Raw genomic sequence first — 18,904 nt, 5'->3', positions numbered from 1 at the left:
GGCTTACAATAATAACAATGATATACAATAATTATAATAATGACGAACAAAATTGCATCCTACCTGAATAGGGAGTTGCACAGTAGCCTGCATTTGGGCATGTCAACGTGCTTCTCATCTTCTATTACAACATTAAAACATATTTTTTTAATCCACCTTCTAGGCTTTTCACTACAGGCATAGTGCTTTTCCTCTAATGTTTGTTTTACTTCGATGAAAAAGGCCTCCATCTTCACAATCAAAAGCGGTCTAGGCCAAGGCTCATCACTCTCTCATTCTCCTCAGCAGCAGGCTCACATGTGCGCAAGGCATGAGAGAATGGTACTGAAGCGCAAATTTGGGGTGGAGGCTATGATAGCCTGTCCTGAGCAATTTGGCCCACTACAATTTTATTGTTTGGCTTTTCATTTTTGATTAGCCAAAAGCCACAATGCTGGACAAGGGAAACCCTGGCACATTTTCCCATTAGAGTTGTGTTTCCACCAAATTGACTTGTTGCAGATAAGTCTGGGAAAAAATACAGAGTGCCCCAAAAAAAATAAAAAAAATAATTACGGACTAAAGTTAAGTGGGTAACCAACCACCGCATTTTCAACCCGCTGAAGTCGGGTCCTCTCCTTGTTCGGACGGCGCGTGGTGCTCGGCGTCGCCGGTCTGCTAGCCATCGTCGATCTACTTTTCATTTTCCATTTGTTTTGTCTTGTTTTTCCACATACCTGGTTTCAATTACCTCATTTACTTGTTGTGTATTTAACCCTCTGTTCTCCCCATGTCTTTGTGTGGGATTGTTTATTGTAGTGCTTGTGCACGTTCCCCGTGCACGCACGACGGGTTATTTTTGTGCCCATTTATCTTGTTGTTCTGGATGCCATTGGTTTTGCTTAATAAATCTCCGGTTATTACCCAGTTCTGCTCTCCTGCGCCTGACTTCTCTGCTGCCAATTACGCCCCCCGCTACAGCTTAGGTTTAGCGACATCTGGTATTCACGTGTGCTCTAGCCAAAAGCTTGCAGATACAGTGAAGTGCTTACTTACATGATAAGATTACTATGGACAAAGTTCCAGATAAATTGTACTTATCAAATGGCAGCCAGGCATCAATCATCATGTCACTAGAAAAATACTCTCCATATTTATTGAAAGGAGCATCAACCTCATCACTGTGCACTTTCAACACTCTGTGAAGTTCATCATAATTTCAGCTGTAGCCTAGGAAACTGGATGCTTTCCATTGATGTTGTGACATTTTTATCCAAAACTGGCTACTTTACTCGCATAAAAAGGTTGGATGGAAACTAACACACAGTATGTCATTGTTTTAAGATTGTCATGCCAAGGATAATTAAGCTCTTTGATTTAGAGTTTTACCCCTTGAGGTATAAAAATATATATATTTGATGAAACATTGAATTTGGCCCATTGAAACGCATTCAATAACTAACAGCTGCATTAAGTACTGCAGTGCATCTCCTCCTCATGGACTGCACCAGATGTGCCAGTTCTTGCTGTGAGATGTTACCCCACTCTTCCACCATGGCACCTGCAAGTTCCCACACATTTCTGGAGGGAATGGCCCTAGCCTTCACCCTCCGATCCAACAGGTCCCACACGTGCTCAATGGGATTGAGATCCGGGCTCGTTGCTGGCCATGGCAGAACACTGACATTCCCGTCTTGCAGGAAATCATGCACAGAACAAGCAGTATGGCTGGTGGCATTGGTATGCTGGAGGGTCATGTCAGGATGAGCCTGCAGGAAGGGTATCACATGAGGGAGGAGGATGTATTCCCTGTAATGCACAGCATTGAGATTGCCTGCAATGACAACAAGCTGTGACACACCAATAATGTGACACACCACCCCAGACCATGACGGACCATCCACCTCCAAATTGATCCCGCTCCAGAGTACAGGCCTCGGTGTAACGCTTATTCCTTCGAAATTTACTGCGAATCCGACCATCACCCCTGGTGAGACAATACCGCTACTCGTCAGTGAAGAGCACTTTTTGCCAGTCCTGTCTGGTCCAGCGACAGTTGGTTTGTGCTCATAGGCAACGTTGTTGCCGGTGATGTCTGGTGAGGACCTGCCTTACAACAGGCCTACAAGCCCTTAGTCCAGCCTCTCTCAGCCTATTGCGGACAGTCTGAGCACTGATGAAGGGATTGTGCATTCCTGGTGAAACTCGGGCAGTTGATGTTTCCATCCTGTACCTTTCCCATAGGTGTGATGTTCAGATGTACCGATCCTGTGCAGATGTTGTCACACATGGTCTGCCACTGCGAGGACAATTAGCTGTCCGTCCTGTCTCCCTGTAGCGCTGTCTTAGGCATCCCACAGTACGGACATTGCAATTTATTGCCCTGGCCACATCTGCAGTCCTCATGCCTCCTTGCAGCATGGCTAAGGCATGTTCACGCAGATGAGCAGGGACCCTGGGCATCTTTCTTTTGGTGTTTTTCAGAGTCAGTAGAAGTGTGACCTTAATTGCCTACCGTCTGTAAGCTGTTAGTGTCTTAACGACGGTTCCACAGTTGCATGTTCATTAATTGTTTATGGATCATTGAAAAAGCATGGGAAACAGTGTTAAATCGTTTACAATGAAGATCTGTGAAGCTTTTTGGATTTTTACAAATTAGGGGTCCTGAAAAAGTCCTGAAAAAGGGACGTTACTTTTTTAAATTAAATAAAAATATAAATCAAATGCAATAATTTCGAAGATTTTACTAAGTTACATTTCATTTAAGGAAATCAGTCAATTGAAGTAAATTCATTAGGCCCTAATCTATGGATTTCACATGACTGGGCAGGGGTGCAGCTGTGGGTGGGCCTGGGAGGGCATAGGCCCACCCACTCGGCAGCCAGGCCCACCCACTGGGGAGCCAGGCACAGCCAATCAGAATGAGTTTTTCCCCACAAAAGGGGAAGCTTGTGGAAGGCTACCTGAAACGTTTGACCCAAGTTAAACAATTTAAAGGCAATGCTACCAATTACTAATTGAGTGAATGTAATCTTCTGGCCCACTGGGAATGTGATGAAAGAAATAAATGCTGAAATAAATTATTCTCTCTACTATTATTCTGACATTTCACAATCTTAAAATAAAGTGGTGCTCCTAACTGACCTAGAACAGTGAATTTTTACTAGGATTAAATGTCAGGAATTGTAAAAAACTGAGTTTAAATGTATTTGGCTGAGGTGTATGTAAACTTCCGACTTCAACTGTATATTTCATTCATTTTTTAAAACTGGTACCTAGGCTACATTCAGACTAGTCTTGTGAGGCTTGTGGGTGTCCAATAGCAAAACAACCAAAATGTTTTGTGTTTGGGATAGACTCACTTTTCAATCAAGGGGTAATATTACAGAAAGAAGTTGGGAGATTGGATGTTACAACTTCAGACAAGCTTCTTGCTATATAGGCTTCATAATAGTTTGTAGCCCAAACTGTTCGGACGCTACAGACGTTTCGTGACAATACCGATTTTCGGGACGTCTCATGGTCGGTCTGATAAACACTGCTCTGGCCCTGCCACTTTTCTCTGCAGATGCGCAGATGCGAAAGGACGACATCAGCGGATGCAGTTAATTGAGACACAGCCCATTCAATAACAAAAATATATCTCTAGTTTAAAATGATTGATTTTGATGGAGATGTTTTTATTATGCTTATTCGATTGCCGTGGGACTGCGGACATCAACTCTAGTGTTTTTTAATGTCAAGCCATTTTGAGGATACTGAAATTATATTAGGGATTAACATGATTACAGGATACTTTTGAATTAGCCTAATCAGATTAAAACATTGTGACTGGGTGTGTTTATGCCACATATAATATATTATAGGTTTTAAAATGTAAAATTACACATATTTGGGCTATACTGAAGCGTTCGATTCTAGGTGCTCGAGGAATAGCCACTCGGATTGGAGAGGAGGCAGAGCGCGTGTAAAGCATTCCTGAATAACTGTGCCTGCTGTGAGACACGTCATTATAGGACGATTTGGGATTAAGATCGTCTGAAACAGACAGCGCATTCAGTATCAGAAGTAAAAAATACAGCCAGACTGGCCTGCTACTGTGTCTTTCTAGACTTTATATGCTATGGAGAGTACCCACAACTGATCCCAATCGAATTCAAATTCAAAGGACATTTAAATTACAGTGCTTTTGCTCCATTATTTAAATTTCATTTTCACTGCAACCAAAAGTAGAATTGTGTATTTACTTGAAAACAATAATGCAATTATGCGTTGCATTTCGGTGTTGTAGGCTACCATAGTCTAGGTAGGATATTTTGTATTGTCGCTAAACAAGATCAATAGGGGAGACCGTTAGACTGGTAGACTATACTGACCTGTGGTATAGTAGTTAGCACACGGAAAGGGCAGTGCATGAGGGAAGTACCAAAACATCTTCATATAGGGCGCATGCAAGCAGATGATGAAAATTGGCTAGGATGGAAGAAATCATACAGTAAAACCTGCAAAAGAGCGAATGTGAACAAGAAAAAAAACATACAACCCTTCCCAAATAACCCCCCCCCCCCCACATTTTCCAATGTATTCCTAAACATATGTGATTAGAGTATGTTGACATTGTGCTGGAATAGTGGAGGCAGCGCCTGTTTTCTTTGCGACTTGTGGTAACTCTCCGTGGTTCTAAATCAGTATTTTTTTAGTAGTCCGAAAATGTCGGAAACATTAACTTGCTTGACAATGCGGATGGTCATATACCTGTTTGTTACATTCAATATGTTTTGTGGACTTCACCGGACAGATGTTGCTCTCAGGTTGTGTGATGAAACAAAGGTGTGGTTGAATTTATTCTGCCACTGCGTCTTCTTATTGTTTCGACTTTAGGCCTATATATCACGGTGTCAAGGCATATGAACTAACAGATTATAGAGCAAACAACGCGATTATATGGCTTTTTCTCTGACTTGGCTTTCCTTTCCCAGGGGTTTTATCCAAGCACAGCTGCTGATGCCAAGTCAATGTGTCCATTTTGTCAGTTGATAGGCAGTCAATAACACTAGTGACATCCTCAGGGAATTGTTTTTATTTATGGTATCAAGTGTGGTATCTCATTTCGTTATGCTGTCAATATAATTAAATGCATTTTATCCAGGGGAATCGTGCACGGTTAATTAAACATATTAAACTCGTGTTTTTATTAATGCAACTTGATGTCTATGGAAATATTACATTTTCTCTGCACCTATAGGGATACACTTTAACAAGTACATGCAAATGCTTTGCAAGTTACAGGTACAGCATGCGTGTGGTGTAACACAGAAACATAACGAAACTGTGTTTCCTACTGTTGTTAATACATACTCCATTTAATAACCTGTTATCAGAGTTAGGTATCCAACAAATGTAGGTGACGTTGCTGCATAAGGCACATAGACTGTGCATCCACACGCTATGAAAAACAAGTAGCTTCAATTAAATCAGGCAAGGACTTGCTTTTGCTTCAACCCAGACGTTTCATCTGTAGCCTGTTGGTAGCAACACAACACATACGATTTGTGAGAAAGAGAGAGAGAGAGGAATAGATAGACTACATTCATTTATCAGCACATTCTATTGAGAGTTGTATCTAACCCACAATAGTCTCGTGTGTGTTTTGTTCTGTTATCTTTTCGCACATTGGTTCCTGCAGAGTGAAGGAGTCTCGGGGGCCCAGGAAAAGCAGTGTAGGGGGTAGGCGGTACAGCTCGAGCTGTGCGGTGGCAGAGTCGGTGACAGAGGTACAGCAGTAGCCCAGCTGCGCGTGGAGGGCACAGCAGACAGAACGGAGCAGAACGGGAAGCCTGGGTGGAACGTGCCGCGCTCATGACAGCTTCAAAGGAACGCAGCGCCGCGCGGAAGCACACAAATTGAGCCCGCTAATCTGAACCCCTGCACCGCTCTTGTCAAAAGCATCTGTGTGAAATAACCCTCTTCATGCAGATCAGCTTCTAAACTAGGGCAGGCTTTATCCCTCATCTGTTCCGCGTCGTCGCCGACCAGAGCCTCATAGTCAGCAGTGGATAGTGCAGGAATGAAGTGGACCGCATAGCAAGAAATCAGGCGATAGGCTACTGCACCTTGGCTTTCTCCTTTTCACTCAAAACGTGACACAGTCTGGAACTATCCGGACGTAATTTTTTACTATTTCAACAATACTGAGGATAACACCTAGTTTGCACTTCCTGAACGATTGGAGACCGCAAAGGAGATCTTTTTACCCAGACAAATTTATTTGGATGACCGGCTTTCCAAGTGGCTTTTTTATCGGATTCTCTACTACTTGGACTTTAATCTCAGAATCTCTGATTGTTATCCGTCGTTGCATGTAGAGGGTAACGGTAAAAAAAAATAACCGAAGAAAATCCGAGAAATCGAAGTTCAGTTCTGTAAGTACGTTACATATGAGTTGACTATGTTTAGTTCCCCGCCACTCCTGCTAGAACCGTAGCCAGCCCCTGTGGTAGAGAAGTTGTTTAGCTTCTCTCTCCCTCTGTGCGCGAACACTTAGAGCTAACACCCCTTTCTATGTAGTAGATCGCCTGGAAAGATACACAAAAATAGAGCGTTCTCCTTCACCCCCGCCTCGTACCAACAGGCGGTTCTGGTCTAAAGGTTCTCCAGAGAATGGTAAATGGCCGATGGGGAATCATGAACAGCACTTTGGAACTCGAAGATGGATCACGGCATAAAAAACAGGTATGTACCTACCCTCCTTGTACACATTTTCCTTGCGCAGCTGTGCGCTGTATTGGTAGTCTTTATAGATTTTGTATAGAGCGCCAGAAAGGCAGGTGCAACTTTGGCGCAGTATTTTGTTTGCCTCCCGCTAGAAGGCTAGGTGCTAATCGAGTCCGTGGATGTCCATTCCCTAAACCCTAACCGTAACCTCAACCACTACCGTTTTCCTAACCCCAACCATAACCATAACCCTTACCTTCCCATAACCCAAACATTAACGATTACCTTAACCATGTGAAATGTCAACTTCAATAGGTAGGGACTCCCGAAGGATCCCGGATAGTCACACTGTATTTGGGTGCAGCGCTCTATTCCGTGGGAGTAGCAGTGGAGCTCCCCTTTCTCTCCCCTGGCTATGGCACTTCTTGTTCCTGTCACAGTTTGTAAACCCAGCTGTATATCAAGTGGATGGCTAATAGGTTATTTTGTTTCCCTCAATGCAAGCCTCGGAAGAGACAGTGCTATTCTCTGGAGTTGAAATTGCTTCACAGATAGAGAAATAGCCGAGAAAGGGGAAGAGAGACTTTGGACTTGCACTGTGTGATATTGGCTATTCACCTCCGAGTTCCATGAATGATGTTTTTGAATCTACAGGGCCCTCGAAAAAATGCTGGGTGTATGCACTCTAAAAATAATGCTGGGTTATAAACAACCCAATTTGGGTAAATATTGGACAGAACACACATTGGGTTATTTTGTCAAAGCCAATTGGGTCACAAACAACCCATTGTGTTCTTTAAATTGGATTGTTGTTGCTGGGTTATTGAGCTATGATCCAAAGGGTCAGATCAGAAGACTGGAGGCGTGGCTTAGTAGGGGTGTGACTTTCAGATAGTTATTTTTGCCCCCCCATGAGCGTAAATGTCATTCTGTTGAATGTGTTCTGTTTAATGCATGTCAAAATTAAAGTAACTGTCATATCATATTTTTTGGTGTGAAATTGGATGCTGTTTGATTGAAACCAGATGAAAGTATGATGACTAAAATGTACTGTTATTTCATAAAGTTACTGGTCATGTCCCCCATGTCAAAAAGTTGGATTCAGAAAGAGGGATTATTAAAGGGATAGGGTGACATCAACCTAACTCTAATTTTAATACACCAATGGTAAAATTATATTCTCTTACCTAATTTAAAGAGGTATCACCTTGTAACCATCATCGGAGAAGGCTTGTTTGCAGAGGGGCGTGGTTTATATAGCTAGATAGCTACTCTACTGGTGACACAATTTGACTGTAGGGTGTCAGCAAATATATTTCAACGTTTACACTATTGATCTATGGCAAAGATACTTATATGTCTCCCCTTTCATCTGTGTCTGTTATTAGCTAGTTACTGGCTAGCTAGGTCTTCAGCCAGCATGGAACAGGGTCGTTCAAATCTCTGACGCAAATATCATTTCATTGGAACCACATAACAAAATACGTGGAAACAGAGGAGCATGTAGGTGTTTTAAATCATTGCTGCAATTTCACTGTTTGAGTTGCTTTGTGTGTCACTACATTTGCTTGAGTTGGATTGTCACGCCCTGACCTTAGAGATCCTTTTATGTCTCTATTTTGGTTTGGTCAGGGCGTGAGTTGGGGTGGGCATTCTATGGTTTGTGTGTGGTTCTCAATCAGAGGCAGCTTTCTATCATTGTCTCTGATTGAGAACCATACTTAGGTAGCCAAATAAAACAAGAAGAAGCTCCAGTGGGCACATGATCACCAACACTGGACAATTGAGAAGTGAATAAACATTTTCTGGTTAACCTCTTTGATCTCTAGGGGCGCTATTTCATTTTTGGATAAAAAACGTTCCCGTCTTAAGCGCGATATTTTGTCACGAAAAGATGCTCGACTATGCATATTCTTGACAGTTTTTGAAAGAAAACACTCTGAAGTTTCAGAATCTGCAAAGATATTGTCTGTAAGTGCCCCAGAACTCATTCTACAGGCGAAACCAAGATGATGCGTCAACCAGGAAATGAGCAGAATTTCTGAAGCTCTGTTTTCCATTGTCTCCTTATATGGCTGTGATTGCGCAAGGAATGAGCCTACACTTTCTGTCGTTCCCCCAAGGTGTTAGCAGCATTGTGACGTATTTGTAGGCATATCATTGGAAGATTGACCATAAGAGACTACATTTTCCAAGTGTCCGCCTGGTGTCCTGCGTGGAATTCGGTGCGCAATTGCCAGCTGCTGTACTTTTCCATTTGATTGAGGGGAGAAACCATGCTTCCAAGAACGATATATCAATGAAGAGATATGTGAAAAACACCTTGAGGATTGATTCTAAACAACGTTTGCCATGTTTTCAGTCGATATTATGGAGTTAATTTGGAAAAAAGTTCGCGTTTTGAGGACTGAATTTTTGTTTTTTTTTGGTAGCCAAATGTGATGTATAAAACGGAGCTATTTCTAATACACAAATAATATTTTTGGAAAAACTGAGCATCTGCTATCTAACTGAGAGTATCCTCATTGAAAACATCAGAAGTTCTTCAAAGGTAAATGATTTTATTTGAAGGCTTTTATGTTTTTGTTGAAATGTTGCGTGCTGGATGCTAACGCTAATGCTAACGCTAAATGCTACGCTTATCTAGCTACTTTTACACAAATTATTGTTTTCCTATGGTTGAGAAGCATATTTTGTAAATCTGAGATGACAGTGTTGTTTACAAAAGGCTAAGCTTGAGAGATGGCATATTTATTTCATTTCATTTGCGATTTTCATGAATAGTTAACGTTGCGTTATGGTAATGAGCTTGAGTCTGTATTCCTGATACCGGATCCGGGATGGGGAGATCAGAGAGGTTAATCCACCTGTCGTCTTAGATTTTGAAATTATTTTTTACAGCGAAAGCAATCCAAGCGTTTGTGTAAGTTTACCGATAGCACAGCATAACATTATGTACACTAAGCATTAAGTAGCTAGGTCACAAAAATCAGAAAAGCAATCAAAAAAATAGTTTACCTTTGATGATCTTCGTATGTTTTCACTCACGAGACTCCCAGTTACACAACAAATGTTCCTTTTGTTCCATAAAGATTATTTTTATACCCAAAATATCAACGTTTGTTTGTCACGTTATGTTCAGAAATCCACAGGAAAGAGCGGTCGCGACAACGCAGACGTATATTCCAAATAATAACCAATAATGTCAAAATGTCAAAACATGTGAAACGTTTTTTATAATCAATCCTCAAGTTGTTTTTAAAATATATACTCGATAATATATCAACCGAGTGTGTAGCTTTTTCAATAACAGCGGGAGAAACAATTGCCTCTTTACTCAGTTGCGCAAAACTCACTCTGAGAGCCCCCACCTATCCACTTACGCGATGTGAACCTTCACACTCATTTTTCAAAATAAAAGCCTGAAACTATGTCTAAAGACTGTTGACACCTTAGGGAAGCCATAGAAAAATGAATATGGTTGATATCCCTTTAAATTGAGGATAGGCATGCATAGGTACAGAGAGGTTTCAAAATAAGAGGCACTTTTGCCAAAAGCGAAAATACTGCCCCCTACACGCAAAAGGTTAAAAAAAGTATTAACCCCTCCAACAACCCCCCCCACCCCACCTCCCTTCGAAGGACAAATATATATATTTTGTTTTTTAACAGCTTTTCTGCTACATGTACACATACACATTTTACATACATGGTACTTTTATATAAAGCAGTCACATACAATAATACATTACCAAACATAAGCTCTTTAGTCCTAACCCTCAGCCACTCTCAGCCCATCCCACCTATCACCATAGACTTCCCTTGTTTGGTTTCCATGTGCCATGATGTTTTACATAATTTTTTAACCTTTCTAATAATTTAGTATCCACATATTGTGAGCTAAAGATGAAAACCTTTCCTATGAGTATTATTATATTATTTATTGACTGACAATGGCTTTCCAAATCGCCCCAAAACTGCTATCTGTAAGGTGAATTTTAAGTGCAATGTTGTGATTTTTTTTTAACCTTTCCTGAACCTGTGACCAGAAACAAGCTATATAGGGACAATACTAGAATAAATGATCTAATGAAAAATCTGCAGAGCTGAGATGGTTGTATGCCCCATGTATATAGCATCCTGCTGGTGGCAAGAAGTTTATATAATCATTTAAATGGGAAAACTCTTAATTAAGTGTTGAATCAAGTGTTGTTTTTTGTACCAGTTCATAAACCACCATAAATTAAAAACAGTATGTGGATGAGGTAGGTAGATTGGGTGGGCTATTTCCACATGGACTATGTACAGCTGCAGCGATCGGTTAGCTGGCCAGATAGTTCATGTTTAAAGTTGGTGAGGGAAATAAAGGTCTCCAATTTCAGCGATTTAGGCAGCAGAGAACTGGAAGGAAGGTGTCCAAATGAGGTGTTGGCTTTGGGGAAGATCAGTGAGATATACTTGCTGGAACGTGTGCTATGGGTGGGTGTTGTTATTGTGACCAGTGAACTGAGATAAGGCGGAGCTTTACCTCGCATAGACTTATAGATGACCTGGAGCCAGTGGGTCTGGTGACGAATACTGTATGTAGCGAGGGCCAGCGGACTAGAGCATACAGGTCGCAGTGGTGGGTGGTATAAGGTGATTTGGTAACAAAATGGATGGCACTGTGATAGACTGCATCCAGTTTGCTGAGTAAAGTGTTGGAAGCTATTTTGTAGATGACATTGCCGAAGTCGAGGATTGGTAGGATAGTCAGTAAAGGAGGCTTTGTTGTGAAATAGAAAGCTGATTCTAGATTTGATTTTGGATTAGAGATGTATAATATGAGTCTGGAAGGAGAGTTTACAGTCTAGCCAGACACCTAGGTATTTATAGTTGTCCACATTTTCTAGGTCGGAACCGTCCAGGGTGGTGATGCTAGTCGGGCGGATGTGGGCAGCGAATGGTTGAAAAGCATGCATTTTGGTTTTACTAGAGTTTAAGAGCAGTTGGAGGCCACCAAATGAGTGTTGTATGGCATTGAAGCTCGTTTGGAGGTTAGTTAGCACAGTGTCTAAGGAAGGGCCAGAAGTATACAGAATGGTGTCATCTGCGTAGAGGTGGATTAGGGAATCGCCCGCAGCAAGAGCGACATCATTGATATATACAGAGAAAAAAGTCGGCCCGAGAATTGAACCCTGTGGTACCCCCATAGAGACTGCCAGAGGTCCGGACAACATGCCCTCCGATTTGACACACTGAACTCTGTCTGCAAAGTAGTTGGTGAGCCAAGGCTATTGAGTCTGCCGATAAGAATACGGTGATTGAAAGAGTCGAAAGCCTTGGCCAGGTCGATGAAGATGGCTGCACAGTACTGTCTTTTATCCATGGTGGTTATGACATCGTTTAGTACCTTGAGCCTGGCTGAGGTGCACCCATGACCGGCTCGGAAGCCGGATTGCACAGCGGAGAAGGTACGGTGGGAATCGAAATGGTCAGTGATCTGTTTATTAACTTGGCTTTCGAAGACTTTAGATATGCAGGGCAGGATAGATATAGGTCTGTAACAGTTTGGGTCTAGGGTGTCACACCCTTTGAAGAGGGGGATGACTGCTGCAGCTTTCCAATCTTTAGGGATCTTGGACGATACGAAAAAGAGGTTGAACAGGCTGGTAATGGGGGTTGCAAAAATGGCGGCAGATAGTTTTAGAAAGAGAGGGTCCAGATTATCTAGCCCAGCTGATTTGTGCGGGTCCAGGTTTTTCAGTTCTTTCAGAACATCTGTCTGGATTTGGGTGAAGGAGAAGCTGTGGAGGCTTGGAAGAGTAGCTGGGGGGGGGGGGGGGGGGGGAGCTGTTGGCTGGGGTTGGAGTAGCCATGAGGAAGGCATGGCCAGCCGTTGAGAAATGCTTATTGAAATTTTCAATAATCATGGATTTATCAGTGGTGACCGTGTTACCTAGCCTCAGTGCAGTGGTCAGCTGGGAGGAGGTGCTCTTGTTCTCCATGGACTTTACAGTGTCCCAAAACATTTTGCAGTTAGAGCTACAGGATGCGGAATTCTGATTGAAAAAGCTAGCCTTTGCTTTCCTGACTGACTGCGTGTATTGGTTCCTGACTTCCTTGAACAGTTGCATATCGTGGGGACTATTTGATGCTATTGCAGTCCGCCACAGGATGTTTTTGTGCTGGTCAAGGGCAGTCAGGTCTGGAGTGAACCAAGGGATATATCTGTTCTTAGTTCTGCATTTTTTGACCGGGGCATGCTTATCTAAGATGGTGAGGAAATTACTTTTAAAGAATGACCAGGCATCCTCGACTGACGGGATGAGGTCAATATAATTCCATGATACCCGGGCCAGGTCGATTAGAAATGCCTAGTCGCAGAAGTGTTTTAGGGAGCGTTTGATAGTGATGAGGGGTGGTCGTTTGACCGCGGACCCATAGCGGATACAGACAATGAGCCAGTGATCGCTGAGATCCTGATTGAAAACAGCGGAGGTGTATTTGGAGGGCAAGTTGGTCAGGATAATGTCTATGAGGGTGCCCATGTTAACGGATTTAAGGTTGTACCTGGTGGGTTCCTTGATTATTTGTGTGAGATTGAGGGCTTCTAGCTTAGATTGTAGGACTGCCGCGGTGTTAAGCATATCGCAGTTTAGGTCACCTAACAGAACGAACTCTGAAGCTAGATGGGGGGGCAATTGATTCACCAATGGTGTCCAGGGCACAGCTGGGAGCGGAGGGGGGTTGTTAGCAGGCGGCAACAGTGAGACTTATTTCTGGAGAGGTTCATTTTTAAAATGAGAAGTTCAAACTGTTTGGGTATAGACCTGTAAATTATGACAGAACATTGCAGGCTATCTCTGCAGTAGATTGCAACTCCTCCCCCTTTGGCAGTTCTATCTTGATGGAAAATGTAGTTGGGTATGGAAATTTCAGAATTGCTGGTTGCCTTCCTAAGCTAGGATTCAGACACGGCAAGGACATCAGGGTTGGCGGAGTGTTCTAAAGCAGTGAGTAAAAAAAACTTAGGGAGGAGGCTTCTGATGTTGACATGCATGAAACCAAGGCTTTTTCGATCACAGAAGTCAACAAATGAGGGTGCCTGGGGACATGCAGAGCCTGGGTTTACCTCCACATCCCCCGAGGAACAGAGGAGGATGAGGGTATGGCTAAAGGCTATCAAAACTGGTTACCTAGAGCGTTGTGGACAAAGAATAAAAGGAGCAGATTTCTGGGCGTGGTAGAATAGATTTAGGGCATAATGTGCAGACATTGGTATGGTGGGGTGAAGGTACAGCGGAGGTAAGCCCAGGAACTGAGTGATGATAAGAGACGTTGTATCTCTGGATAAGCTGGTTATAATGGGTGAGGTCACCGCATGTGTGGGAGGTGGGACAAAGGAGGTATCAGAGGTATAATGAGTGGAACTATCGGCTCCCCAGTAAACTAAAACAATGATAACTAACCTAAAAAACAGTATACAAGGCATATTGACATATGAGAGAGACATACAGCGAGGCATAAAGTAATCACAGGTGTTGATTTGGAGAGCTAACTAAGACAACAATTGGTGAGACAACAACAGCTAATCAGCTAAAACAACAACAGGTAAAATGACTGGGCAGAGAGGGTGGGTTAAGTTGTTATGGCTGCAATCCCCATATCGGGATCGATATGACAACTACCAGTGAAAATAGAGGGCGCCAAATTCAAACCACAGAAATCTCATAATTACAATTCCTAAAACATACATGTGTCTTATATAATTTTAAAGCTATTCTCGTTGTTAATCCCACCAAAGTGTCCGATTTCAAATAGGCTTTTCAGCGAAAGCACTACAAACAATTATGTTAGGTCTCCACCAAACCACAATAAGCACAGCCATTTTCCAGCAAAATATAGCATTCACAAAAAGCATAAATAAAGATAAAATTAATCACTAACCTTGAATTATCTTCATCAGATGATACTCATAGGACTTCATGTTACACAATACATGCATGTTTTGTTTGATAAAGTTCATATTTATATTAAAAAAATCTGAGTTTACATTGGCGCGTTAGATTCACTAGTTCCAAAAACATCAAGTGATTTTGCATAACCAAATCGTTTCAACAAAAATACTCATCATAAATGTAGATGATAATACAAGTTATACACATGGAATTATAGATATACCTCTCCTTAATGCAACCGCTGTCAGATTTTTAAAAAAGTTTACGGAAAAAAGCAACCCATGCAATATTCTGAGACGGCGCTCAGAACAGTATCCAAATTAGCCTCCATGTCGGAGTCAACAGAAACCAGAAAATACATGATAAATGTTTCCTTACCTTTGATGAACTTCATCAGAATGCAGTCCTAGAAATCCCAGGTCCATAATAAATGCTTGATTTGTTCGAAAATGTCCGTTATTTATGTCCAATTAGCTACTTTGGTTAGCGCGTTTGGTAAACAATTCCAAAGTCACAAAGCGCGTCCACTATAACGTGACGAAATGTCCAAAAGTTCCGTAACAGTCAATAGAAACATGTCAAACGATGTACTAAATCAATCTTTAGAATGTTGTTTACATATATCTTGAATAACGTTCCAACCGGAGAATTAGAATGACTTCAGATGAGCGATGGAACACAGGTCCTTCATCTGTGAACGTGCCTGGTGAAAGCATGGTTCACTCATGGCTGTGGTGACTATTTCCTGTCTCATTCGACCCCCCTTCACATTAGAGTCATCAGACAAAGTTCTATTGACTGGTGACATCTAGTGGAAGGCGTAGGAAGTGAAAACTCATCCATATCTCGCTGTAATTTCAATGAGACCTTGGTTGAAAATCTGTCACCTCCAGAAAAAAAACCAGGAAGTGGAATTTCTCAGGTTTTTGCCTGCTATATGAGTTCTGTTATACTCACAAACATAATTCAAACAGTTTTAGAAACAGTTTTAGAATCTTCAGTGTTTTCTATCCAATACTAATAATAATATGCACATATTAGCAACTATGACTGAGGAGCAGGCCGTTTGATATGGGCACCTTTCATCCAAGCTACTCAATACTGCCCCTGCAGCCATAAGAAGTTAACTACACAGAGCTTGAGTTCGCGGCTGGGGCCGACAGATAAAAACAAAAAAGAATAATAAATAAATAAATAAAATAATAATAATAATAAATAAATCAACAAAACAAAAAAATAAATATATAAACATATATATGGATTTCCGTGATTAATGGACAGTCCAGCGGGCATCAGCTATGTAGCCAAGTGATCATAGGGTGCAGGGGACAGCAATATATGGGACAGGGAAGCCGCGGAGTAGTCGCTACCACTCTATCACGTGGGCGACGCAGCATTTAAAGTTAGTAGCCCGAGGCTAGTAGAAACGTCTGCTCCGACGTCCGGCGGAGGCCGGTTGAAGGCACAGTGGATGGAGTATTCGTCGGCAGATCTGTCGTGGTGTCTACTAAGGATCCAAGCCAGATGGCGAAAGAGGTATTGTAGTTGTAGGAATTTAGTTTTCTATCCGGGAGATGCGCCTTGCTCATGGCTCACTGGTGCTAGCTTTGGGGCAGGGGCGTTAGCCACTATTTGCCACTCGGTAGCAGCGGTGGTCCGGTGCCAAGGTCCAGAGCTTACGGCAAGGATCCGGTGGAGTAGTGTGTTCTAGCCGTGTTTGGGTGGAGTCCGGGTGAACTACTGAGTAGGCCGGGAGGTGGGCCTCAGGGATAGTTTCGATACTGCTGCAATCAGTTGGTTATAAGTTTGTATTGAGCAGGTATTCCCATATATTTTCAATAGCTGCATATGTGACAACTCCTCCGTTTCTATTCATAACATCATTAATAAATATAATACAATTTATTTCAATTTTTTCCATTAAGATTTTTATTTATTTTTATCAGTATATTTGAGTTTAACTATAACATTGGTTGTAATATTTGTTCTATCTTTTCTGGTGGATAAAACTGAAATTGTAGTCAGCTTTGTATGGCTTGTTTAAGAAAGGCGATACTTTAGACAAAATTTAATTTTCAATTAGTCGAAAATGAGAAGTTGTAATCTGTATAAAGGCAAAAAGTCAATTTTTTTAACAAAGGATGAGCCTTTCTCAATAATCTACGGGAGAATCATTTTGGGTTTAAGTATAGCTTATGTATGAGCATAAGCATTCCAAATTAAAGGAAATATCTTTTGCTCATGTGATTTAAAAGATTAGTCGTCTGGAGTAGGCAGGACCAAAGAGTTAAGCAATGTGATTTTTCCTTAAATAGACAAGTGTTTACCTCTCCACGGTTTCAGAATCTTATTTATTTTTTCTTTCTATTGAAATTGATTGTGGTAAGTTCATTTATAATTTTTGAGATGTGAATACCAAGTATGTCTACTTCACCACTCACCCATTTTATTGGTAAACTACAAGGTAGTGTAAACACTGTATTTTTGAACGATCCAATACGTAATATGGTATACTTGTCATAATTAGGTTTTAGTCCAGAGAGGATAGATAAATGATCAAGATCTTCAATTAGACTGTGAAGGGATCCAAATTGCGGAATTATGACAAAACTAGAGTCCTCAGCATACATTATCCCCTGGATTTCTAACCCCTTGATGTTCTTGTTGGATCTAATTTTCATAGCTAACATTTCAATGGCTATTTTTAATAGATATATAGACAAAGAACAGCCCTGTTTAACTCCTCTTAAAAGTGCAATACTTTCTGAGAAGTAACCATTATTTACTGTTTTACATCTGGGGTTGCTGTACATAACCATTTGTATAAGAGATTCACCAATATTAAAGTCAGGATTTGGACCCACCCTGCCTGCTGTCAATGCTACAGACGGGTGGCGGTGGTATACTGGTACGATGAATGTTTTCCTGGCACACGTTAGGTCCCTTGATACCAATTAAGCAATGACTGAACACCACAGTGTATCTGAACATTGTTGCTGACCGAACCCTACAGAGCATCTTTGGAATGACATGGAATGGGCGGTTTGCAGCATGAATATACCGCCGCCCAATCTGCAAAAACTGTGTGATAGGGGTTCTTTGGCTTGTAACCATAGCGTGTAACCCTTTCTGATGCTTGCCAAGATTTACCAGAGATAAGGGACTGTTGATATTGCGCGTGCGTGCACACACACTTACTTAAACACTTGATGCATCTAGTGTAGTAAGGGGAGTCACCCCAGGCCATTTCAGAGCTGCTTTAGAAGGCCTCTAATGAGCAGCAGACAGATGTGAGTCTTCTCTTTTCAGCAGGAGCCAATTGTTTCCAACCTGGGTTTTCCGCATAATAATTGTCTCGAAATTGAACCTAAAATTTACAGAAACAAATGTCACACACATTGAAATAAAATAAGTAAAGTATAATGGGAGAGAAAGGGGGAGAATGTGTGAGTTCATGATTGAGGGCAAGCGAACAATATAGATAAGGCGTTCAATATCTGGGAACAGATTCACATCGGGCAGCAGGTGAGCAGGTGTCGGAGAATGTGGTGATGAGGCTTGTGGAACCTTACGTTGGCAAGGGGAGAAATGTCACCAAGGACAATTTTTTCACTTCACTGTCATTGGCGAACAAGCTGCTTACAAAGAAAACAAGCCTGGCCAGCACCATGAACAAAGTCCGATGGGAGCTCCCTCCCTCTGCACAAAATAAGGCACCTGCACAGCCATTGTACTCTACAACGGTGCTGAAGAATGACAAGACAATGGGACACAATAAAGAGAGAACCGGAGACTAACCAAACAAATGTATGTCAAAGAGTGTCAAGCTATTGAAAGTTACCCAGATTTGTGTCAATTGTTAGGAGAAGTCATAGGAGCTAAATTAAATCAAACTGTTCCCATTGTGTGAAGATGCACACAATGTAAGCATGAGCTGAGAATAATTGACTATTTTTGACTGCTGTCATGTCCACACTTCTATTCAATGCCGTTATTGCTTTTGTGCTGATTTTCACTATTTATCAAGGCCACTTGGAGCTTATTCTGATGTTTAGGCTACGGAGGTTTTCGTCATTTGACCATGGGTCTTGCTGACCCCGATTGGTTGGGGTATTTTTTAAATTTAGTAATTATAAAAAGAAGCTGTTACCCTGTTCCAACACCTATGCTTTCTGTTTCATAGTTGTAACAAAAGCACTCCACAAATTAAAAAAAATTGAACACTTGAATTTTTGTGTATATTTTTTTTGTACGTGTAGCCTACAGTAACA

The 18,904-nt window shown here is 41.6% G+C and overlaps 1 protein-coding gene across 1 annotated transcript in view; it reads left to right on the top strand.

Annotated features, from left to right (window-relative positions):
* Positions 1-6,207: 6,207 nt before the first annotated feature.
* LOC139388312 (fibrinogen C domain-containing protein 1-like) overlaps positions 6,208-18,904 on the top strand; it is a 233,596-nt gene continuing 220,899 nt past the window's right edge. The window contains exons 1-2 of the mRNA XM_071134913.1: positions 6,208-6,401; positions 6,547-6,711. Of these exons, the coding sequence (XP_070991014.1) occupies positions 6,640-6,711 (72 nt within the window). The 5' untranslated portion in view covers positions 6,208-6,401; positions 6,547-6,639. The remainder of the gene's footprint in view (positions 6,402-6,546; positions 6,712-18,904) is intronic.

Source organism: Oncorhynchus clarkii, chromosome 29, assembly GCF_045791955.1.
Source record: "Oncorhynchus clarkii lewisi isolate Uvic-CL-2024 chromosome 29, UVic_Ocla_1.0, whole genome shotgun sequence".
NCBI lineage: Eukaryota > Metazoa > Chordata > Actinopteri > Salmoniformes > Salmonidae > Oncorhynchus > Oncorhynchus clarkii.
Note: the sequence above shows the minus strand (reverse complement) of the source record. Positions and strands in the feature narration are given on the sequence as shown.